Genomic DNA, 26,074 nt, shown 5'->3' on the forward strand with positions numbered 1-26,074 from the left:
ATATTTTTCAGATGAGTTCAAAACAAAATAATTGATTTGTATCATTTGATAAAGTATATAGACTTTAATCTAATCTAACAAGCAGAAGATGTGTGTTAATTAGTGCATGTTTGACATCTATTTTGGTGCTTCATTTAAAGTACGATTGACTTCTTTTTTCAAATGTGATTTTTGGGACATATAGGCCTGTTTGATTTCAGTTTTTGTTTTCAATTTTTAAAACAATTTTAAAAAATAATTTTTAAAAACAATTTTCAGAAAAAGAAAACAGTTTGAATGACATGTTTTCCAACATTTAAAAAACTGATATCTGAGTTGTGTTCCAAAAATCGAAGCACTGTGTCCATGACTGCTGCGAGGGGAACACTAGGCTACATGGCACCTGAAGTTTTTTCTAGAAACTTCGGCAATGTGTCTTACAAATCTGATATCTACAGCTATGGGATGTTGCTGTTAGAAATGGTTGGAGGAAGAAAGAATATTGTAAACAACACTGGTCAAGAAAATAATGATGTTCAAGTTCTGTATCCAGATTGGATTCACTGTTTGATAGAAGGAAGAGATATGCATGTTCCTGTTGATGATGATGAAGATGGAGATTTTGGAATTGCAAAGAAACTAGCCATCGTGGGACTTTGGTGCATCCAGTGGCATCCAATGCATCGTCCATCCATGAAGACTGTGTTGCAAATGCTCCAAGGAGAGGGAGACAAGTTGAAAGTTCCCACCAACCCTTTCCAGCCAAAAGCTTCAACTAGTGCGCTCTAGTACAATTGCTGCTGCAAAACGTCTGAATTTAGAGCTGGAAGTGATTCAAGAACAAGATTAGATTGAATATAGATTTTTGTTAATTTATTGTTCACTGGTGTGGACGGCTTATTACTTTTTTACAAATGTACGTTTTTTTTTCTAATAAAGGGGTTGTTTAGGTAGAGAATACATTTTATGTTTTTGTATTTTATTTTCATTTTGTGAAAAATAGAGTTCATTTTTAAATTTATAAATGTAGAAAATATATTTGTTTTGACTTTCTATTTTCATTTTCACCTTCGCTATTGTCATTGCCGCCACTACCATTTCCACTACCACCGATGTCGCTGCAACACAACCCCCTCCACCACCACCGTTATTGCGGCCCCACCACTATCGTTGTCACCACCACCACCACCTCTGTCACTCTTTCCAGCACCCCACCACCATTGCCGCCATTGTACTGTCGCCATCGTCACTGCCGCCACCAACCTTTGCCACTATTGCTATTCATCTCACTCCTTTCAACCGTTTTCATTTTCATAAAAATCGGCTCGAAACGGTTGGTTGAACCAGTTCGACCGAAAATCAATGATATAACTAGTCCTAGCAAGTGTTCAGATCAGAGGTACATTCAGCTCAATTAAAACCGGAGAACTCAATCGAATTTTTCAAAAATCAGCGACTAATTAAGCTGTGTTCGAACCGGTTTTGAACTAAAACAGACTCATCATTAAAGTCTATGATGAACATCAAAAGAAATGTATAAGGATGCAAGGGTTTTATGAATGAGGATTTAAGGAATCGTGCAAGCAATTTCTAAAGAAGGGTTTCGAGGATGGAAAGAACAATTTCGACACAGAAGGAGAAAAAAAGGGAAAGTAAAGGCCATCTGGTGCAGGGTGGGAATATTTTAGTGGCAATGTTGCTAATTGCGACAAACATGAAATCATTACTGTTCCGGTATGGAACTACCGACAGGGCTAATCAAACTAGAGAGCGAACAAGAAGTAAACAAGTGAGTAAAAAATGCGTGAAATGATAGGTCCTCCACCGCTTGGGCGGTGCCTGTTATTTATAGCTTGGGTTTTGGTTCGGTTGAACAATGGGTTACCCGGCCCATTTGGTACATAAGTTTAGTCAGCCCAATTATCAAATATATTGATCCGCCCATATCAGACCACAAGCCCTCAAGACACTAAGTCTTAGTATAAGGCGAATGTGTCTTTAATAAGCCCTCAACTACTAAATCACATACAATGACAACAATGGGCGTATAAATTCTAATACTTGTAAATTGTAACAAAATAGGTAATGATAATCATCTTTGTGTTGAATCAAACTTGTCAGATACTGTTAGCTGTCACTTCATATGCCATTTCCATGGCAGATTTCAAAGTCATTATTGCTTCACCTTTTCATCAGAATTGATCCGCCTTCATCATTATTCAAGCACATCGCTTTCTTATTTTACTGTATATAGTAAAATACTCTTGAGTGAATCTCAATTTTTTTGTAAAGTTTAAACTTAATCAACTACTTTGGAATCATAAGGCCTTCGTGTATATAACTTAGTCAAATTTTTCATTTTTTGACGTAGTTACTCATGGAAATCAAAGTCACGATATTTGATTTCATTAATATGCTCGCGTGGAGACTTGTGCTTAGTTTGGACAAGCTTAAATCCAATTTAAGGCTGTGCTTATGAATTCGTGGTCAAATGCTCTTGTTTTAAGAGACTTACTCTTTTCTCAATTGTCTGACGTCGCCCAATTGATAGACCTTAGTTGATAAGTGATCGAGGCCGTACCCGATACAAATAATTAATTTAGAAAACTGTAGTAACTAGGAAGTGACTCCTAGGTCGTTTCCCAAGGATTATCGTTTCAACAAAGACTCAATATTAAAAACGCACAAACGCACACACTCAACAGGGGGGTTTTGTGATTCAGTTTCAAGGACTAGCAGAAAGTAAAACAGATTAATAAAATCAAGTAAAGACGGACGAATCCCTTTGTTCAGTATATCGCTGCTCAATCACGGGTATCTAAAGATCAATTCTTGTTATTAGTTTCCTAGTTCGTGAGAATTAATTAACTAAGCGATAACTAATTCACAGATTCCTAAACTAAGCGATTAAGAATCGTTTACGCCCTAATATGAACTAAGCGAACATACATCATCTTCTATTTCTAATCATAAGGAATTAAGCAAGCCTAAGCCAGAAGTAGAGATGAAGAAAACTAATCAGGCGAATTATATTAAGCACTATACCTCAAGAGCGCGATATACTATGCAAAGGAATTCGTTCGAAGGAAATTAGCCTTCCATGGATGGGGTGAATTCAGCAATTAAATTGGAGAAAGCAGGGAATAAAAGCATAAACCCTAGCAGAGCTCTAATAATTACTGAAAAACGAAATTATATTAAATAATACCAGAAGGCAAAAGGTAATTGTTTCTCTCAGCACAAACCCTTAAATAAGAGCTGAGATCACAAATCCTAATCAAAATCAAATCCTAAAAGATAACAATAAATCCTAACAAATCCTAAAGATAGAGTTTTAAAATAACAACCTAAATAAGTTTGAATCCTAAAGATATCAAACTTCATTTATTCTGAAATTAAATCCTAATATTTCCTAAAATACAATCTTCACTCCAGCACAATTAAATCTTCATTCCGCAAATCTCCAAAATGCGCTTGATGTCAAATAAGACCAGAAAATAAGAATAAACGTAATTAGACCAAATAATAGAAATCACTGTCAAGCAAGGTCAATTAATTACGAATAACAATTAATAATGGCAAATTAAGGCTATGTAAAATGGGTAAAATATTGCTCATCAATAAGTTTCCGCTATGGGAAAAAATAAAATGTTACGCCCTTGAACATTTTTAAAAGGTTATGCCTCGTTAAAAACTCTCCCGCCTGGGGTAGAGAAAAGAGTGCATACCTGTTTATTCATTAATATGTGATGCCTCGTTAAAAACTCTTCTTTCAGGTAGAGAAAAGAGCACATCAAACTTAGTCTTACACAACAAACATATCCTAAACAACATGGAGAACCAACATAGTCTGTCACACACACAACTGAAACAACTAACATAGTCTTCGACATACACAAACTGAAACACACTGTACAAACATAAAGCGAGATGGACGAACGTCTTGCACTTCAACTGTAATAGTAACGAAGATGATGTGCGTTCCAAGCCCTCGGTACCCTTCGCCCAGACAATTCTTCCAAATGATACGCCCCTTGTCCCAACTCTCTTCGAATTCTGTAAGGTCCTTCCCAATTTGGTGACAACTTTGAATCGTCTGGTCCTTTTGTCTTTCTTCTCAGCACCAAATCTCCTACCTCCATCTGCCTTGGAACCACCCTTGTATTGTATCGCCTTTCTGACCTCTGTTTTACCATTGCCTGTCTCAAACGAACCTCTGCCTGAGTCTCATCAGCCAAATTCAAATCAACAAGTCTATTCATATCGTTCTGTTCTTCATTATACGTTGTCACCCTGAACGTTACATCCTGAACTTCCACTGGAATCATAGCATCAACCCCATAAGTTAACTTGAAAGGTGTTTTGCCAGTTGTAGACTGTGGAGTTGTATTGTACGCCCAAATGACGGTAATCAATTCATCTGCCCATAACCCTTTTGCTTCGCCCAAAAGCTTTTTAACTCCATTCAATATCACTTTATTTGCGGACTCTACCTGTCCATTTGATTGTGGATGTTCCACCGAGGCGAAACGCATCTCAATACCCATTTCTGCACAAAAATCTTTCACACTTCTGCTAGTAAATTGTGTCCCATTGTCTGAAATGATTGTAGCCGGCACACCAAACCTGCAAATTATCTTCCTCCAATAATTTGCCATTGATTCCGCCTCAATCCATTTAGTAAAATAATCCACTGCCACTAAGACAAATTTAACTTGTGAACCTGCTGGACTAAAAGGTCCCAAGATATCCACACCCCACATTGCAAATGGCCATGATGAACTCATTGAACTCAACGTCTCCGGCGGTGCTCTATGCAAATCTGCATACATCTGACACTTTACACACTTCTTTGCATATTCCATACAATCTGACCTCAGTGTTGGCCAGTAAAACCCTACTCTTAAGACTTTTGCTGCTAAAGATCTTCCACCTACGTGGCTTGCACACACTCCCTCATGCACTTCAAACATGATTCTGTCAGCCTCCTCTTTGGAAACACACCTCAACAGTGGAACTCCGACTCCCCTTCTATACAATTGATCGCCCAAAAGGGTGTAGTGACTTGCCTCTCGAATCTGATCCTTAGTAAATAAAAGCAGATCAGCCCCCTCTGCCTCTAAGCACAACTTGATTCGACCCATCCAATCTTGATCTATCACCATTGGAATTGCCATAACTTCTTCATTTTCAATGCTGAGACTGTTTAAAACTTCCTAAATCACTGACTTGTTGTTTCCTGGTTTCTTGGTACTTGCTAACTTTGACAAGATGTCAGCCATCGTGTTCTCTTCCCTTGGAACATGGTTGATCTGCACTTTTGGCACCTGCTTCATCAAATTCTGAGCCTTCACCAAGTATTTGGCTAACTGTGCATCCTTCGCCTGATACTCTCCTTGGATTTGTCTGGACACTATTTGTGAATCTGTCTTGATCCTGATGCTTTGTACGCCCATTTCGATTGCTAACCTCAACCCTGCAATTATAGCCTCATACTCTGCTTGATTATTATTGGCTTTAAAATCGAACTTTAAGGACTGTTCAATTGTTACGCCACCTGGTCCCTTTAAAATCACCCCAGCTCCACTACCCTTAATATTGGACGAACCATCAACTGACAAACTCCATTCACCTGACTCTTCACCTTTCTCGTCTAGAGACATTTCATTAACAAAATCAATCAAAGTTTGTGCTTTAACCTGTCCTTTCTTCTCAAATGAGATTCCAAACTCAGACAATTAGACAGCCCATGAAATCATCCTTCCTCCTAAATCAGGCTTCTGTAACACTTGGCGAAGTGGTAAGTCAGTTTTAACTACCACTGGAAAGCCTTGAAAATAAGGTCTTAACTTCCTGGCGGATATAATCAGGGCCAAAGAAGCCTTTTCTATTTTTTGATATCTCAATTCTGCCCCTTGGAGTGCATGACTCACAAAATATATGATTCTCAGATCATCCTTAAGTTCTTGCAATAAAACTGAACTAACAGCGCTATCAGATATTGAAATAAATATTGACAGCGAAATACCTGGCACTGGCTTTGATAAAATTGGTGGTTTTGATAAGTGCTCCTTCAAACTTTGAAACGCCGCTTCACACTCCTCTGTCCATTGGAACCCCTTGTTTTTCCTCAAACACTGGAAGAATGGAGCTGATTTATTTCCAGAACATGGCAAGAATCTCGCCAGAGCTGCAATTCTTCTCGTCAACTTTTGCACATCTTTCACTGAGGTGGGACTTTGCATTTCAATAATGGCCTTGCATTTATCAGGATTTGCTTTAATTCCCCTTCTTGTAATCATAAAACCCTGAAACTTTCCACTTTGAATCCCAAATGAGCACTTCTCTGGATTAAGTCTCATATTATGCTTTCTGAGATCCCAAAAAGCCTCTCTCAAATCTGAACAATGCGTTAACATCTCGTCTGATTTCACCACCATGTCATCAACATAAATTTCCATGTTTCGTCCCACCTGTTTATCAAAAACTTTGTCCATCAACCTTTGATAAGTTTCTCCTGCATTTTTGAGTCCAAATGGCATGGTTTGATAGCAGTAGTTCGCCTGATTCGTCATGAAAGTTGTTTTCTCCTCATCTGGTCCATACATTCTGATTTGATGGTATCCAGAGTATGCATCCATCAGGCTGAGCATTCCAAATCCAGACGCCCTATCCACAAGTTTATCAATACTCCCTCCGGTCCTATTTATAAGCAACAAAAAAAAAATTCACATAGTTTAAAAAATGTAGTTAAACTAGATAAAATGTATTAAATTTGTCTTAAATCAAAATAAACTTCCAAAATTACCCTTTGTTATTAGTGTTGGAAAGTGGGAAAGAGAGAGAATAATTAATGAGACACATTTTACAAGTTAGAATTAATAAGGGCATCATTGGAAAAAATTAATTAATATAGCTCAAACTTTCATTTGGTTCTTATAAAAAAGGACCAAGGTTTTTCTTCTCTTTCATGCTTATAAATAGGACCGGAGGGAGTATTTGGCAAAGGATAAGAGTCCTTCGGGCAATGTTTGTTCAAATCCGTATAATCAGTACACATTCTCCACTTTCCATTAGCCTTTTTCACCATAACGACATTCGCCAACCACGTTGGATACTTTACTTCCCTGATAAATCCAGCTTCCAACAGCTTGCTAGTTTCTACCTTTACAGCTTCTGCTTTCTCTTCGCCCATCTTTCTTTTAAGCTGAACAATTGGCTTTGCTCCTGGATTTAAGGCTAACTTGTGACAAATAAATTTCGGATCAATTCCAGGAAGGTCTTTCGCACTCCATGCAAATAAAATCCATGTTTTCAGCCAAAAGTTTAACGAACTTGTCTTGCTGACTTGCTGTTAAACTCGTGCCAACTTTCAAATTCCTTTCACCAATTGCCACTACTTTGGTTTCCTCTTCTGACGTCATCTTGCTTTCTATAAATCCATCACGAGGATCCAAACTTGTTTCGCCTTGATTCATTTCAATCTCATAAACCCGATGTCCCTCTATCACATCTTTCTTTCCCATATGACCATACTGCTTGAAGCTTTCAGAGTAACATTTTCTGGCTACGATTTGGTCAGCCTTTAAGACTCCAACTCCTCCCTTGTTCAACGGATACTTGACTATTAAATGTCTGGTAGAGATGATCGCCCCCAATCTATTCAGTGAAGGCCTCCCAATAAGCACATTGTACGGTGAAGTACATTTTACCACTAGAAACTTAATAGCAAATGTCTCCTCATTTTTTCTGTAAGACCCTAAAATAAATAATTAGATTACTGATTTATTTTCGACGTATTAATTATTTTGTGTGTATTATTCTATTTTAAATTTAGGTATCAGGAATCAGCTGAGTGTCTGAAAGGAAATGCTCCAAATTCTCTAGTAGCTTTGCCTTCAAATTGTCCACCTGCCAACGAATATAAAACCTACCATCATATACCCTTAACTGATTCTCGATGGAAAGGGACAGGGGAAGAGAGATTGAGACAAGGTTGATCTCTATAGCTCTCACAAAATGCAAGAAAAGAAAAACGCGTGCACTCTACAACATATCATTTTCACCACATACCGCAATTAGTTTGAAAATAATTATATTCCCAAGTTATTTTTTTTCTTTATAGAGATGACCTGCTCTAACAGGTCACCTTTGTTATTTACCTATGTTAGCCTATCAAGCATCACAAAAGGATATTCTTTATTCCTTTTCTTTCCCAACCACTTATTAAAAATATCTATTTTTCCTCTCATCCTCACCACACATTCAAATTTCTGATCACACTCTCTCTCCACGTGGGCCCCACCCACACCCAATCAGAATTGAATACTCTCTCTCTCCCCCATTCACTCCCTCATGCTCTCACTCTCTCACTCTCCCCTCTCACTCGACATCTCTCTTTCTCTCTTCTTCTCCAAACCCATTGTTCTTCTTTTGATACAACAATAAATAACACCACCATCACCATGCCTCCTCTTCCCTCTCACGCCAGCAACCACCGCGCCCTCCTCACGCGAGCCCGCAGCCAACCACCGCCCCCACCGCGAGCCAAAACGCCACCACCACGCGTTTTTCTCCTCTGGTTCCTCAACCACGACCAGCACCAGTACCACCGTGAGTCCCTCTCCTCCATGGCTGCAACAACCACGAGCTCCAGCCACCACAGACACCTTTCAACTCCGATCTCCGGCGAACCACTGAGTTTTTGGAGAAACCAACCACACCATGGAACTCCCCTCGACGTGCGCTGCAAAACCCCTAAAGAAATTTCTGATTCCGACAACCTTCGCCGGAAACCGCCGCCAGCCACCGTGAACCACCGTCTTCTCCGGCCAACCTTCGCCGGAGGACTTACTGAGTTCAGAACCGTGAAGCTCTTTCCCTCCTCTGGACGAATTGATGGTCAATTTTTGGTAAGGAACTCTCATTCCCTCCAATTTCTGAATTGCCCTTTTCAAAACCCTAATTTTTCCTCCTGTGCAACTTCTGAGTATCATGCCATTGCTGTTCAGTTTTATTGGTCTCCAGAGGAAGGGGAAGCTACTGCCAGAGATGAAAGATGAGTTCAACTCAACCCCACAGCCTTAGAAAATTGAGGTAGAAGGAGAAAGAACCCAATGTGCTTAGTGTATGTTTTTGTCAAATGATAGTCTTAGGCAAGGTTCTAAATATCGGTCGCGGTCGCGTTGCGGATTTCGCGATAACGGATATTACAGTTGCTGCGGTATGTGTTGCGCCTGTTGCGGTGTGAATGGTTCCCAGATTTTCATAAATTATGCTTAAAATGCATAAAATATGTGAAAATATATATATTATCATATAACCTATAATATAGATCATAATAGTAACTTCTAAACTATACAAAAACTCATAACATATATTTTAAATCTTCATAACATGTCAAAAAGTAAAGAAAATCATTAGAAAATGATTGATATGAATAAATTAGTAGCTACTAATGTATTTAATAAAGATCATCCATTAACATAAATCAAACAATAAATCCACAATTCCACATATATAAAATATAAAGTACAAACACACATTAACTACTCATATAACTGTACGTTATAGAGTACATACACACATTTACTACTCATAAGAGTTATAGAGTTCATATAAATAAAGAAGTTCAACAAAAGCAAAAGTTATCACTTCATCAATCACCACATTGTAGAATGACGTGCGGGATCATAACTTCCATCATCAACTTGACTATCATTATATCCCATTCCTCCAAATACATAATCAAACACTCCATAACTTCTTGGTTGTTCAATTTGTTGTTGTTGATCATATGAAAACCCTGTTGATGGATCATAATAACCTTGGTAATTCATAGGAGGTTGGTAATATGGTGGGTTTGGCATATATGGAGCATGCTCATAACCATATGGCATGTTATGCATGTAAGAAGGTTCTTGGTAGTATGGTGGATAGTTGCCTTGACTACCATCAAATGAAGTAGCAATACCAAAATCAGTAGAAGATTGTGCTACACTAGATGAGGAAGAATCATCCAATGCAACATTTTCATTTCTTTTATTTTTTCCATGTTTGGCTCTACCTCTACGGCTACTACCACCAATCACACTATCAGAAGCATCTTCATCCATCCTACCATGTGTCATAGGTATAAGATATTGATCGCGCCTGCCACATGGTTCTTCTTCACATTGCATTGAATTGCCACCACCACTACCACCACCACCACTACCACTCCCACTGTTTCCACTTGGTGGACTTAAACCACCTTCATCGCCTTGAGTTGGTGGTTGACTTGAATCAGATTTCTCTCCAGGTTGCGCTTCTTCATTATCATCATCATAATCAATAGGGAGCCATTCTTCGTTTTGCATCCCATCCAACAATGGACCTTCTCTCTCCTCAAGCCATGGAGCCAAATGATCTTCTTCTTGAAATATATAATCAAGATTAATGGGATTGAAACTTCTTTCAATCTCTTCTTGACTTCTTCTCATAGTATGTCTCATCTTCAACTTCATGTTGTAAAATGTAAAGACAAGCTTTTGCAATCTCTGATACTTCAACCTGTTTCTTGTCTTTGTATGTATATAACTAAAAGTACTCCAATTTCTCTCACAATTTGAAGCTGAAGTTGTTTGACTGAGAACTTTTATAGCTATAGTTTGAAGCTCATGAGCACAAGATCCATATACCATCCACCATTCAGCTGAATCAATGAAAAAAATGATATTATTATTACTATTATTAGTATCAATAAAAAGAAAAGGTTTGAAATATTCTTATGCCAATATGAAAATTGTAAAAAAAAACATAGGATCTAAATTTTTACCAGGATTCATTTGACACCAAGCTCTTTGAGCTTGTAAAGTTCCAAATGTCTCTTGCTTATCCCGAAAAAGTAACAACTACAAGCATCAATGTACCATATCAATTAGTAATAGATATTGAGTAAATTTTCTATTTTAAATTTAATACAATGTAAGTATGAAATTTACAAATTACTCACCTGATTGATAGCTTTTATTTGGTTATCAATGTTTGGTTCTATTCTGCTTATCACTTTTGTTGTTCCATCCATGGTTTCCTTAGCTACATCACTTCCATGCACAACGCCAAATTGAAATTGGGGATTTAGAAAATAACCTTAAAAGATATAGTAATTAGTATATCAAAATAAAGTATACAAATTCTAAATAAAAAATTAAATGAAATATATCACTATGTACCTGCTGAATGTAAATCAGAATGCATGAAGTGCCATCTTTTATCAACAATGTCAGTATAATGGGAGTGATAGCGGCAATTCTTTTCAATTGCTAGTTTAGCTCTATCAATTGCTTCATAAACAAAGCCCATAGTTGGTTTTTCATCACCATCCACCAATTTCAGCACCTTGACAATTGGCTCAAATACCTTCATTATATCCGCAGCCTTACTCCAAAAGCTATCACTCTTGACAATCTGTTTGGCTTCAAATGCAGGCCCTGATTTCTCCTTTCCCCACTTAGAATCATTAAATTCATTGGAATCAAACATATTTTTCAAAGCTTGTTTCTGCGCCATAATTGACTCAACCTGCATAAATTGTGTTGCAAAGCGAGTGATTGCTGGACGAATAATTTCCCTGCCACGTGTATACTTCTTCATGAGACTCACTGTCCAAATATGGTTATAGATGAACAAAGTAACCTTCTTTGCATCATCAAGGACTTTTTGAACATTTGACTTTTTACCAATGTCTTCCAAGCACAAATCTAAGCAATGAGCTGCACATGCGGACCAAAAAAGATGAGGTCTTTTTTCCATCAATTTCAAACCAGCGGCTTTTAACGCTTTCTCATTATCAGTGACTACTTGAACAACATTTTCTTCCCCTACCTCTTCCACAACTTTGTCAAGTAGACTAAAGTAATATTCAGTGTTTCTACTAGCAACGTTAGAGGCATCAATAGACTTTAAGAACACAGTGCCCTTGCTACAATACACTAAAAAGTTCATGATATGCATGTGATTTATACCATTTGTCCAGCCATCACACATGATAGTTACCCCTCTTTCCTTCCATGTTGGTTTCAATTCATTTATCCATGATTTCATGCATTTAAATTCATTTTCCAAATACACCGAAGAAATCTCATAAGGAGTAGGGTATTTAATACCTGGTCCTAAGTCAGCTGCCGCCGTCAACAAATTGTGTAGCCATGGAGAATTGGAGAGGTTCATAGGAAGACGCTCATATATTATCAACTTAGACACTGCTTCCCCAAACTTTTTTCTCAATGTTTTCAACACTCCTCCTTTAATTTTTGGCTGCTTCATACTTTTACTCCTAGTCAAATCAACATCTACTGACCTCAATCTATGTTCAAGATCACTTTCTTGACGTTGACGGGGAGCTCCTCTACCACCTACACTTGACATGCCTCCACCTTCATATATAGAATCCAATCCTCCAGTTTGTTGTCTAAATCTTTGTCTATCTTCCCACTGGCTTTGTGAATGTAGACTTTCTTCTGTAGCTCGTCTTATAGCTATATCATCATCAAGAAAACCTTCAATCTCATCTTCTTCCTCCCCTCTAATATTTGTCAAAAATTCTTATTTTCTTCTTCTAAAATCCCTTTTCTTGTTTTTATTTTCTTTGAGAAGCTTCGACATACTCTCTCTCACAAAACTGTCCACCCTTGCACAACCCTTAACTTCTCCTGGCACATGTGCAATATGTTCTTTTAATCGTGTAATTCCACTAGAAATCACTTTGCCACATAGTTTACAAGCAACACATTTTTTACCTTTACTAGGTACTGGGTCTGCAAAATGCCAACCAATATCATCACTTGGAGCACCTTCTTTTCTACCCGATGGAAATTCTTCTCTTGGTGGCATTTTTAAAGAACCTGTAACAAGTCACATTTATAAATAATCAAATATAAAAAATTAAATTTAAACAATTCACTCATAGACATCCAACTATGTCAATTTCATGTTTAATTTTCACAATTTTTTTATTCAATTAATATCTAGATTTGTTTAAAAGAATCTGTTAATATTTATTATAAACCAAAAAGATATGTTATATATCAATATATCATCATAGGAAACATGCAAATACTATGTGAGAAGTATATATTGTTATTTTGCTGTAAAAAACGTATATATTGTTATTTTAGAAAATAATGAATATTATTTAAAAAAAAGGAAATAATGAATATCTGTTTTTCAAAAAAAAAAAATTCCTAACCAACCACATTCAATAACACGGATCATGGCATACATTTAGGGAGAAAAAAAAAATTTAAAGATGATAAAAACAAGTAACAAATCTTGACCGCTCCTTCTCCTCATCTTCTCCACTCTCACGGTCAAAATCTCTCCATTCTCTCAACGACATAAATTTTCTCCTCTCCTCATCTTCTGCACTCCTTGTCTCCCAAAAAATTAAACAATAAGCCACAAATCTTCAAGAATCAAGTCAAGAGATTGAAGGGTGGGTCATGGGTGGGTTACTTACCAGTTACCTCAAGGGCAGAGGACAACAAAGAAGAAACTGAAGAGGGAAGGGAAGACCCGCATGGAGCGTCGGGGATGGTGGACGTCGGTGGAGTGCCGGTCGAACTCGAAGCAGTGGAGCACAAAATCCGTTTCAGTTCTCTACTTCTCTCACGGTCAGAGCTAGAGGAAGAGAAGCTGGAAGATTGATGGGTGGCCTCAGAGGTAGAGGAAGTCAGATATAAGGAGTGGAATGGCTCAAAGCCTCAAAGAATCTTCAATCTATTCAAATTATTGAAAATACAGGTTAGGTTTGCTATGATTTCTGAGTTGAATCTAAGAAAAAGCTGAAATTTTGTACAAGAAATCAAGAATCTTCATTCTGATCAAATTATTGAAAATTACAAGCTACTTTGCTATGATTTCTGAGTTGAATCTAAGAAAAAGCTGAAATTTTGGACATTCTCCTCTGATTCTCCTCTGATTGTCTCTATTATTAGTTCTGAAAAGGGTTTTTTGGGGGAAAAAGGCTGTCACGGCAAAAACGCCCGTGACGCTGTTACGGTGCGGCCGAAACGCCGTTACGTCGCGGCCGTTATCTATGATTCGGAGTAGCAACGAGAATTCGTTCCGTAACGGTAACGCTCTTCGCCGTTACCGCAACATATTGGACGTTTTTTAAATAACGTTCCGTTATTTAGAACCTTGGTCTTAGGTTATATGATTTCTGATTTGGGGAAAATAGAAATTAGGATTCAATTTTAGAAAATGTATCATGGTGCTACTGTAGTTGTTATAGGAAGCTTGTACTTTAGCCCTTTTGTGATTTATGAACATGGATGAATTAAAGTACAATGGTTAGGTTTTCAGAATGGAAATTTAGTAGAATTTACGAACTCTTGAACTCGTTCTTAAGCTGTGTTAACAAACGAATTTGAAGCAGTTGTCTTCATAAGAATTGTAGATATTTTTGTTAGAAAACGTTTGCCGCTGGTTTCATGTCGTTCCGACTTGTGTAGCTCAAGTTATGCGCATTTTAGTGAGCACGGGTTAAGCTGTCCCGTTTCTCACGAACTGCTGTTAGTATTTTATTTTTCCTGAATTTTTTACTTCGAATTTAGACTTGAAAATTTATAGGTATTTACAAAACATGTATAAGAAACCATGATAAAAATATTAGATTTTTCGGAGTGCATTTGACGTATTTAAAAATTATCCAAAGTCGTTGTACAGTTTATAATCGTTTGACAAAATTAGTTATTTCAAGTGCAAAGAGTTGCTTTGGAAAATAGATGAGAACATCTTTTATTTTAAAATGATATTACAATGCTTTAGAGTAGGAAAACCTCTTTTGTACTTTACTTACATACGTTGTTTATTCGTTTATGAAAATAGAGAACATTTGAGTTTTACACACGGGTATTCGTTAAAAACCGAATGCGAAAGGTTTTGAAAGTCGAACAAGTTTTTGGAATGTTAGGGAATAAGAGTTTTGTTATTATCTCCTTAAGTTGATTTTCTAAGTCAAAAGCTTTTGAAGCATCGTAAATTGTGTTATTGGTTGTTGTCATTATGACAACTTGTCTTGACTTCCTAGTATGATCCTAATGGTTTTTAATCATTACGGAGATTAAGTTTAACTTGTGTTTTCTTCGAGTCAATTGCTTGAGGTCGTAGCTCTAGACTCGGGAAGTAGGTAGCTCAATTAGTAATTACGTTATGTGTACTTATGAAGGGTACGAATAACGGAAGCGCTTGGCGACGAAGCCAAAGGACAAAAAAAAAAAAGGAAGCGAGCCGACACGGGAAAGCAAGGATGTGATTGGATTGGAGTTGCAGTTTAAGCATGAAATTGGCTAAGGTAAGGGTAACTCAGTTTTAGAGCGTCTTTGAGTCTTGCATGTTTAAATTGCCCTGCATGCATTTGAGATGAAGGTGTTTAACTTGATTGGCAATTGATTGAAATGTTGGCATGTTTTGCTATGTTGTATCTCTGCTTATGTTGACTGTTTCTGAGGCTTGTGCCAAATGTTTTCTAAAGGCTTCGGTCGAGTAAAATTATTGAGACGTGTGTCTCCGTTTTCTGAGAGGCTTCGGCCGTTTACTGGTTTCTGTTATTGAACTGAGTTGGTATGTAATTGAATTGATTTATGTTGGTTGATAATATGAATAACATGTGGTTATCCTGATTTGATTATTGAATTTGAGATTGTTGTTTGAGTGACTACTGAGTTGGATGATATGTTTTGATTTGCTTGAAGTGACAGTGGAGTGGATATTTTCACATGACTGTCCCGTCTTGCGAGACGTTATCAAGTGGTAGTGGAGTGGATATTTTCACATGACTATCCCGTCCTTCGAGGCGTTACTTAGTGACAGTGGAGTGAATATTTTCACAGGACTGTCCCGTCTTGCGAGACGTTATCAAGTGGTAGTGGAGTGGATATTTTCACATGACTATCCCGTCCATCGAGGCGTTACTTAGTGACAGTGGAGTGGATATTTTCACAGGACTGTCCCGTCTTGCGAGACGTTATCAAGTGGTAGTGGAGTGGATATTTTCACATGACTATCCCGTCCTTCGAGGCGTTACTTAGTGACAGTGGAGTGGATATTTTCACAGGACTGTCCTGTCTTGCGAGACGTTATTGTTTGATTGATATTGTTGAGGATTGTCGATACCTGATTTGATGTTATATTGTTGAGGATTATTGTTATCTGATTTGTCGTGATATTGTTGAGGATTGTCGATATCTTATTTGACGTTATATTGATGAGGTTACTGATATCTGGTTTGATGTTATATTGTTGAGGTCGTTGATATATGGTTTGATGTGATATTGTTGGGGTTGTTGACATCTGATTAGATGATTTAGATTGAGGTTGTTGTTATTTGATTTGATGTTATATTGTTGAGATTATTGTCATATGATTTGATTCTATACTGTGGAGGTTGTGGATATCTGAGCTGTTATATGCTGTCAAGTTGATGTTTGAATAAACGTTACATTGTTAAGTTGTTGATATCTGAATTAACATGTATGTTGTTAAGTTGTTGATATCTGAGTAGAAATATTGTTGAGGTTGTTGATAGTTGATTTAAATCTATATTGTTGAATATATGTCGTCATCTATCTTGAATTAAGTTACTAGTTTATGTGCCATGATATGCACTTAAATTTGAATAGCATGCTCTTCCCTTTTATACGTGGTAATGGCATAGAGTTAACCCTTTCTATTTGCTACTTGTTGTTTGGGCGCTTAACGCTATTAGGCGATGGAGAATCTTCGATGGAGCTTGACCTTCGTACGAGTCGGAGATGAGAACTTGAAGAACTGTGGAAGACTCGAAGAATAGAGTCGGGTGTAGGGTTAGAGCCTTGGGTTAGAGAGCTAACCATTATTGGTTTATGCTTGCATAATGATTTTAGAAATTGATATTTGGGGTTTCGGGTACTCGCCTTGTTCAAGGCTTGATGTAAATCTCTTTGTAGTTGGGAGTATGCATGACATGTTTTGGAAATATACTTCGAAAAGAAAAAAATATACGCATGGTTATAAATCATTTTGGAAAATATTGCATATTTACTTTAATAGGTTACTAAAGTGACACCCGAAAATCGGGGCGTTACATTTTCCTTCTCCAAAAATAGTGCTCAACTCCACATAACCTCTGACAAACACTTTTTCGCCAGAAAAAACCCACCAAAGATCCATCATAAGGTTGCAAATCAGATTCTGTCAGCCCCAATTTTTCAAAAGCATCTCCATAAATTAAATCTGCTGAACTCCCTTGATCCAACAGTACCCTCTCAATTTCATATTCAGCGATCGTCAGCATCACCACAATTGGATCGTCTTCATGAGGCTGAACTCCCTCAAAATCTCGCACAGTAAAAGTAATATCTGGCTGGTTGGTTGCCCAACTTCCCCAATCATTAGAATAAACAGCATTGACTGAATGAACATACCTCTTTCGAGCTGAATTAGTTATTCCTCCACCTCGGAATCCACCAAAGATAGAATGAATTCGCCCCTTCGCTTTCCCCTCTGATTGTCTGTTTTGACCATCACTCTCAACTTCCTTTCCATCTTCAGTTCGCTTTGTTGAAGTTCCTGCTTCATCTGAATTACTTCGCCCTTCAAGTTGTTTCATGCATTCAGCCTTCACCAATTTATCTATCTCTTTCTTCAAAGTGAAACAATCATCAGTATTGTGTCCCGAAATCCTATGATACTCACACCACTTCTTCTTATCCACATAACCTGTTGACGGCTTTGGTTGCCGAGGAAAACGGATAACGTTCGCCTCCAAACACGTGTGCAAAGCATCAGTTAAATTAACCGCCAAAGGTGCTGCACGGTCATTTTGATTCCGAGTCCACGTCATCGAATGTCCTGACCCACGCACTCCATACGGTTGAGAACGATTTTTGAAATTAGAACGGTTATCAAATCGACTGTCATAACGGTTGTGATTATTATACCCTGTATTTCCACGTTCAGTCCAATCCCTTCGAATATTGATCCGTAACCGCTCCCTTCTTCGCCTCAAACTGCTGTTTTTGCCCTGTAACCGCTGCATTTGGGCGGTTGTTTTTTATCTGGTCGCTCTGCTCCTCCCTGATGTACCCTTGTACCCTTTCACGTAAATGCGCCATTGTCTCCACAGGTTTTCTACTTAAATTGTTGTTTAAGCCTCCCGGCTTCAAACCCAATTCAAAAGCTGCAATGCAGATTTCTGGCATCTTATCCTCCAAGTGAACAGATAATTGATTGAAACGCCCCATGTAAGACTGCAAAGTCTCATTTGGTCCCTGACGAACATTGAATAATGTCGCCGGAGTCGCCTTTTGAGCACGACTGGTAGAAAATTGAAACAAGAACTTTGTTGATAACTCCGTGAAATTGACAATTGACCTTGAAGGCAAAGTTGTAAACCAAATCATTGCTGACTTCTTGAAAGTTGATGGTAGCATTTTGCACTTCAACGCGTCTGATGCGCCTACAATAACCATTTTTGTGTTAAAATACACTAAATGGTCCTTTGGATCTGAATCGCCATAACAAGAATCAAGCTTTAGCGTCTTCAAATTATCTGGGACGGCGGTGTTTGCTATTTCCTCTGTGAAAGGTTGGAAATCCACCACCGTCTCAGCCATTCGTCGATCGCCCTCTCGTAACCCCTGAGTCTGATTGAGATCTGTAAGTTGATTTTGTAACTGTTGATTATGTTGACGGAGATCATTGAGATCATCCATGATCCGCTGAAGAACGTTGGGAGGAACATCATTTTGTTGGACATGATTCCTCTCTCCGTTCGCCCCAGATCGAGTCACCATTGCAGTGAAAAATGTAGCCTAGGAAAGTATCCTTCGGCCCCACGGTGGGCACCAATGTTCCGGTATGGAACTACCGACAGGGCTAATCAAACTAGAGAGCGAACAAGAAGTAAACAAGTGAGTAAAAAATGCGTGAAATGATAGGTCCTCCACCGCTTGGGCGGTGCCTGTTATTTATAGCTTGGGTTTTGGTCCGGTTGAATCATGGGTTACCCGGCCCATTTGGTACATAAGTTTAGTCAGCCCAATTATCAAATACATTGATCCGCCCATATCAGACCAATTACCGGCTTGTGTGTTGAGACTTGAGACTTGATAGTCTTAATTTTGCGAACAAATTAAAGACAATAACATTACTGCCGCCAAACAATCGTCGCTAAAGGTTATTTTTGTTGTGGTCGTTCCATCATTTCTTTAGTTTTTATTCTCTTATAATTATTTTCTCTCCATAAACAAATGAGAAAAACTAATATTTTTCATCCAATGGAGGGTCATGGAATTGGAGAGTTTTAGAGGGTTCTAAAAAATTTCCCTCATTTTTAAAATCTCTCAAACAAGAGGAGGGCTTCTCATAAGTCATAAGTCTCCCCCTTCCCCTCCCTTCCCTCCGAAACTCACTCACAAACACACCCGACTCCAATATAATATGGCACATCGAAGATTTAACTGATTAACTAATGAAATCTTCCATAGTTCAAATTGATACAGCATGGTAGTCTTTGTCTAAATATTGAAGTGTCTAAGAAAGTTTGTTTACTTTACTGGGTATATGCCATTGCCAATGTACAACATTTACACAAACATTTGGCGAGTAGATCCATGAACTCCTCCATATTTACTCTGCAACTGGCAAAAGAGGGTCTCCAGCCGAAGTTTTATCTGGTTTCCCTCTCAAACTTGATAGAACCCAATACAAAAACCCAGCAGAAAAGAAGCTAATAAACCAAGCATTGTTGTAGATCACAACAAAAGCATTAGGAACTGAAGTTGCCATTCCAACATTCTGCAAGAAACCAGGAACCACAGGTAAAATTCCAACAACCAGAGCCACAATTGCAGCTACATTAAAACCCCTAGAATAATAGTACACCCCATTAGAACTCCTTGAGTATAAATCCTTTATACTCAAGTTCATTTTCTGTATAAGATAATAATCCGCTAGAACAATCCCTCCAATAGGACCCATCAATGCAGAATACCCAACAAGCCAAGTATAAACAAAGCTCTCACTCGACTTCAGAAGCCGCCACGGCTGAAACGCAATCCCAAGAAGCGCGGTCAGAATAGCGCCTCTTCTAAACGTGAACCAAGCCGGGTTGAGATTCACTAGTGCGTTCGCAGGCGCGACGACATTAGCAGCAATGTTGGTTGTAACAGTAGCAAGACTAATACCAAGAATAGCAAGTATAGTAGTTCCAAAGCCACCAATTCTCCCAAGAAGCTGAATCGGGTTTGAAATCACTTCACCAAAAATCACTTTGGTGGATGAGGTAACTGCTAGTCCAACAAATGTAAATGCCCCCATGAAAATTGGAAGCCCAATTTGGCCTATAACTTGATCCTTCTGCGATTTCGCGTAGCGAGTGAAATCAGGTATGTTAATTGCCACAGTGATCCAAAAGCTAATGTTAGCAGTAAGAGCAGGGAAAAACACAGCCCAAAACTCAGAATTGCTAAGCCTAGAAGATAAAGCAAGCATGTGAGTGAATCCACCAGCATTGACATAAGACCAAATTAGAAGGCATGAAGTTAGAGCAATGAGAATTGGAGCTGCAAATTTCTCAAGCTGTCGAATTCCATCGATTCCTCTCCACACAATGGCCAATTGCAACACCCAGAAGACCATGAAGCATGAAAATTCAAGAGGGGAAGTTCCAAGCCAAGGTAGAGATTTCGAGAATGAGATTTCTGTAATGGATTTTGGGAGGAGGAGGAAAATGGCGTCGCCGCCGATCCATGATTCGATGCCGTACCAGCCGCAACCGACGAGGGCGCGGAGGAGGGTGGGGATGTGAGCGCCGTGGATGCCGAAGGAGGATCGGGCGAGAACGGGGAAGGAGATGCCGTAGCGGGTGCCGGGGTGGCCGGTGAGGATGAGGGGGAAGAGGAGGATGATGTTGCCGGCGATTACGGTGGCGATGCCTTGCCACCATGCCATGCCAAGGTCGACTAAGCTGCCGGCGAGGTAGTAGGAGGGGACGCCGACGACGAGGCCGACCCAGAGGCTGGCGATTTCTAGGCCGGAGAAGGTTCTTTGGGTGGGTGAAGTTGGGTTGAGTTCTTGGTTTGTGAGTGTGGGGTCAGGGGAGAAGGTAGAGTTGGGTGGTGGTGATGGTGTGGGGGTTGGAGAGTTGGAGCATTTCATTAGGAGGTGTTTGGTGGGAAATCTGTTGCAAAGGTGGGTGGAGGAGTAATGAGGGAATGGAGTTTTGGAGGTGAGGAAAGGAGTAGTGGAGTGAGGAAGGAGATGATGGAGGGTTAGACATTTGGATGCCATGTTCACTGGAGATGTGGAGATGCTGGTTATTGTAACCATGCAATGGTGTCTGATGGAGATAGATGATGGGTGGTGGGCATTGTGTAACGTCTCTCTGTTTTTGTTGTGTAATTGAAAAGAGAGAAAAAAAAAACAAAATAAAGTTTCATTGGCCTAAAAGAGAGATAAAAAAAAAAGAAAATTGATAGAGAATATGATTGAAATAAAAGAAATAGAAAAAGAGTAAGTGAAAGTGAAAATAGAAATAAAAGTGTGAATGAATTATGACTTAAAAAACACAAAAAAAAAAACATTAAAACAAAGTATATGAGTTTCGCATGGGTAATTTGGTTTGCTAACATGTGGTTCTTACTTTCTGAGTTATGATTTATTCACACTTTCATTATTTATTTATTTTTATATTCTCTTTCATTCATATCATTCATCGCATCTCTTACTTTCTCTTTTTTTTGTTATTATCAATCTTCTCTTCACTCCATTTCCACTTATATTGAAGTGTGAATGAAACTTAATTCTTATATTTTTTTTTTCCTTCTGAAAGTGTCACTGCATGTGGTTTATTGTGGCTCAATAGATAAAACATCATACCTAGTTGGATATGGATCATGTCAAACATAAACTCTCTCGATCATATACTTAACATTGCCAATTCACTTGAGAGGATCTTAATCCTATTTGTTATATTACTTTAAAGATTTCAACTAATGATAATAGTAAAACTAAAGATACATCTATGATACATTCACTTACACTTTCACCAGTGATCTCTGGGTTTAGACAAGATTGATCTCTTATCAAGTGTTATAGTGCTCGAGCAAGGACACAGTGGTCCTTTGGTTGTGCACGGCAATTGATGTACTTGTAAAAGACACTTTGATTGTTAAGTTAAGTTCATATTAGAGAGAATTTAGATGATGAGTTAGGTCATTTTTTGACTGTTTGAAGGGTTTTTGAGTTGTTGGCATCGTAATTGCTTAACAGTACCTAAACATTGTGTTGCTAAGCAGTTTAGGATGGATGATAACATGATCCATCTAAAATTGCATAACAACACTTACAATATTCGAGCTCATTTCTCAATGGATCATCTATATAGTATTAGATCTAATAGCTTGATGAGTACGATACAAAAAAAACGCTGATTATCGACCAGAAAAATCCGTCGGTGATAAAAAAAAACCTTCGGTGGTGCTTAACTACCTATTGGCAAAAAAAATGTGAATATTGGCCTCGTTTGGAATTTCTTTACAACGACTTTCGTAAACCATCGGTAACTTACTGAAAAAAAATTCATCGGTAGCTTACCTCTTTCACTGTGAACAAAAATGCCACATTCATGAAAGTTTCATCTATAAAAGTAAAAACCTTATCCGCAACAAAAAGAACATCTTGCGGCCTTTAAAAATAGCACTATTCACCATTTATGGCCTTTAAAACCTTCATTATTCACATTTTATAAGAAGAAGAAAATTTGAGATTACTGATGACTTTGGTTGTCGGTAAAGCCGTGGTAACTGATGACAAATGTGTTTTCAACTCTCCAAGTTATTGGCTAACAACAATTTCAATTTGTGAAATTACTAAAGCCTATGGTTGTTGGTAAAACCATTGGTATTTTGGCGGTAACTAATCCCGCCAAAAGTTACAGTTACATTTTTTTAGAGCTAAGTTTTTTGATGATTTTCAGTCCGTTGGTAATTACATTTTTTCTTGTGGTGGTAGTAGTCACCCGAAAAAACGAAGAAAAAATGCAAAAGATAGTGGAGGTAAAGATGATGTTTAGGCGCCGCAAGCCTTTAACGATTGGAGGTTTGATAAGTGAAGGTAGAGGAGAAGCCACAAGAATCTTGCAATCTTGATAATTCTAAAGGTGAGAAGCCACAAGAGGTTCACTCTTAGTAATTCTCCAGGGTTTCCAAGAGAGAACATAGAGAGAGTTTTCTAAACTCACAAAAATTTAAATTCCAATTATGATCAAAGTTATGGAGGAAATTACAAAATGAAGCTTATATATCTCTCTCCCTAGAGGTGGCACCACTGTGCTAATCGGTCAAGGCCATGGTGGCACAACTCCAAAGCTACCATTTTCATCCTCATGCATTCATATGGTAACCCATTGGACCAAAAGTGTAAGGCCCAACCCTAAATTCTATATAAACCAGAATACAAGTCCTAAAGCCCAATATAAAGCTCAACTTATTCCTAGGTAAGAGATCATATACAAACTCAAATCACTAGTCAAATAAATAAACAAAGAAACATACCATACTAGCATATAACCACTAGTCAAATCATGTTTTGAACAATGATTTCAATAGGTCTTCTATGGTCATTTCTTTCCTTGTCAAGCATGCATCATTCCCCTTCTTCAAAATAATTCATCCTCGAATCAAACTATTCACAATAAGGGAGAGGATAAGAATCGAGGAAAGAATGAAGTAAACCATGCTCACCATGTAATGGTAGAGTACCAACTTCTAGCGGTGTGCAAGAAGCATAAAAAGAATTAGCAACAAGAGGAGTGAAAAGGGTATTTGAAAAAGAATAAAATTGAGTGGTTAAATGTAAGTCACTAGAATAAAATAAGTCAACTCTAAGATGTTTCTAAACATCCACTTTGGATGCATTACACTCTACTTGATAAAAGAGATAAATGGAGAATGTATGCATTCAAAGGATGGGTCTAGGGAGTCACATTATTGACAAGCTATATAAACTCTAAAGAATGATGCCAAAACGGAAAAACTCAGTCTTTCAAAATCAAAATAAAACAAGCAATTATCAAACTTAACATAAAGCTTATGTTCCCTTAAGTCTAACAAAGTAGTTTTCAAATACTCAAAAGAATTGAATGAGTAAGAGACTTTGAAATGTTTTTCAAATAAGTCTCATAACTACTATTTAGAACAAATGAAGAACTAAGATCGGTAAAGGGGAAATGAAGAACTAGGAGGCAAATATTTGATTGTTATATTTATTAGGGTAGTACTCTGCCGCCACGATACTCATCGACTAAAAGTCTCTCAAGCAACGATCTAACAAATTACTCTAAATCATCATCTTATTTGCATTGTTAACTAATATATTTGTGTCGGACTTGCTAATATTGAAAAGTAAAATTATATCATTAATTAGTGTTGGCTAGACCAACAATAAAGTTCAGAACTTTGCTATAAAAGAGACATTAATGTCTACCATCGTGGCAAGTGTGTAGCATTATATAAACATGAGTCCAGATGCCGACACAAAGCCGATGCTAAATTTGTTATAGCATTTGTTAGAATATAATAGAATCTTACGTTACAATATTTTATTATATTCTAACAGAATATTATAACCTATATTCTATTATATTCTAACAGTATCGGCTTTTGCTGAAATGTTATTCTTGTAGTGCAGGGAAGAATGGTGTTGCTTGTTGTATTCAAATTTTGTATCGCATCCCTCACTTTCCATATTTGCCTAATTGAAGCTAATAAATCTTGGACTTCTTCCAGGTCCTATCAAAGAACCGAACTCTTCTAGCTTCCAAGAGCAATCGCGCAGGCAAATGGTATTTCCTTTCCAGATTAAACAAATCATGTGAAATTAATGTTGTTTAATCATGTATTCAAATCTATTAATGCAGTATTAAAAAAATGTTGTTTAGTCATGGTTAACATTAAATTATACTAGTAGTTAAATCATGGTTCAAATTAAACCATAAAACCTCCACGCGAGGTAATTGAGGAACATTGGTATGTTATTTTTTTCTTTTTGAAGTCACATTGATTATAAAAACTATCTTAATGTGCTAAAATACCTACTTCATGGTTACATTTGGATGACGAGCGTTTTGAGAATTGAAAACCTTTGAGTAGCCATCAATTCATATCTGCTCTACCTAATTGCCTTGGCTCACTGATTTAATTAAGTAGAGAAAAGGACACAGCGTGATTATAAGACATAACATTCGTTACCCTTTCAATTTTCACTTGGACAAAACTTATACCAAAGTATTTATTTATTTAGGTTAAATATGTTTTTAGTGCCCTAAAATAGTTGATTATTGATTTTAGTCCCCTTTAATTTGTTCACTGATTTCAGTGCTCACCGCCACAAGATGGAGTTGTAGTTTAAACCGCCACAAAAATGAGTGGAAATGCCAAATGTAATGATTCGCTATTTTAAGGAGATCAAAATTAATGAAAAAATTAAATGTTGACTAAAATCAACAATTCGCTATTTTAAGGGGACCAAAAACATATTTATCACTATTTATTTCTTCAAGTTTTCCACAATTAGGCTTACATGTGAGGAGACAGACGGGATGTGAGAATTATATGACGCTAGGGTCATTACTCAGGGGATTCATGTTGTATTTCCCACTCATGTTGTACTAGAGTACCTACGTGGTATCGGTATATCTCACATCCCTTGATGGTACCACCGAAGTGGAAAGAGGACGAGACAACCTCTATAGTGGCTAATTTAGTTGTGCATTTACTCATATTTCAATTTTATCATTCTTAAGTTAATTATTTTGGGGTTGGAGTTTGATAGAAGTGACGAGGAGACTATTTGAGGCCTTGAAGAAAAATTAAAGGAGCAATGGCGGTCTTGGGTGAGTGTTAAGTTGCTGCCTGATTCAACTTGTCTTTTATTTTGTGTTAAAGAGTTGTTTGCGGGTTATTTTTCCAAAGCTGCAGGCACTTTTTGAGATACCACTTGGTGGTTATTTTGCTCTTTGGGCGATTGATTGACATTGCTTAGTTCATCGACATCATGTATGAAACAGAGA

General features: G+C 37.8%; 5 protein-coding genes across 5 annotated transcripts; 2 read left to right on the top strand and 3 right to left on the bottom strand.

Annotated features, from left to right (window-relative positions):
- The first annotated feature begins 320 nt into the window (after positions 1–320).
- LOC130719146 (rust resistance kinase Lr10-like) lies at positions 321–768 on the top strand. Its single transcript, XM_057569785.1, has one exon. The coding sequence runs from the start codon at positions 346–348 to the stop codon at positions 766–768; it is 423 nt and encodes a 140-aa protein (XP_057425768.1). The 5' UTR covers positions 321–345.
- A 4,427-nt stretch (positions 769–5,195) lies between these two features.
- Positions 5,196–5,642, bottom strand: LOC130719147 (uncharacterized). Its single transcript, XM_057569786.1, has one exon. The coding sequence runs from the start codon at positions 5,640–5,642 to the stop codon at positions 5,196–5,198; it is 447 nt and encodes a 148-aa protein (XP_057425769.1).
- A 2,675-nt stretch (positions 5,643–8,317) lies between these two features.
- On the top strand, positions 8,318–9,345 carry LOC130716718 (uncharacterized). Its single transcript, XM_057566730.1, has 2 exons — positions 8,318–8,891; positions 8,991–9,345. Exons 1-2 carry the CDS (start codon positions 8,445–8,447, stop codon positions 9,039–9,041), a joined length of 498 nt encoding a protein of 165 aa, XP_057422713.1. The 5' UTR covers positions 8,318–8,444; the 3' UTR covers positions 9,042–9,345.
- Positions 9,346–9,641: 296 nt separating this feature from the next.
- Positions 9,642–13,242, bottom strand: LOC130719148 (uncharacterized). Its single transcript, XM_057569788.1, has 6 exons — positions 13,212–13,242; positions 12,627–12,863; positions 11,193–12,542; positions 10,973–11,109; positions 10,796–10,871; positions 9,642–10,672 (listed from the first exon to the last, which is right to left on the bottom strand). The coding sequence occupies exons 1-6, from the start codon at positions 13,240–13,242 to the stop codon at positions 9,642–9,644; spliced, it is 2,862 nt and encodes a 953-aa protein (XP_057425771.1).
- A 6,027-nt stretch (positions 13,243–19,269) lies between these two features.
- On the bottom strand, positions 19,270–21,389 carry LOC130720833 (purine-uracil permease NCS1-like). The gene has a single exon (XM_057571535.1). The coding sequence runs from the start codon at positions 21,331–21,333 to the stop codon at positions 19,633–19,635; it is 1,701 nt and encodes a 566-aa protein (XP_057427518.1). The 5' UTR covers positions 21,334–21,389; the 3' UTR covers positions 19,270–19,632.
- Between the last annotated feature and the right edge of the window lie 4,685 nt (positions 21,390–26,074).

This window comes from Lotus japonicus, chromosome 5, assembly GCF_012489685.1.
Source record: "Lotus japonicus ecotype B-129 chromosome 5, LjGifu_v1.2".
Lineage (NCBI taxonomy): Eukaryota > Viridiplantae > Streptophyta > Magnoliopsida > Fabales > Fabaceae > Lotus > Lotus japonicus.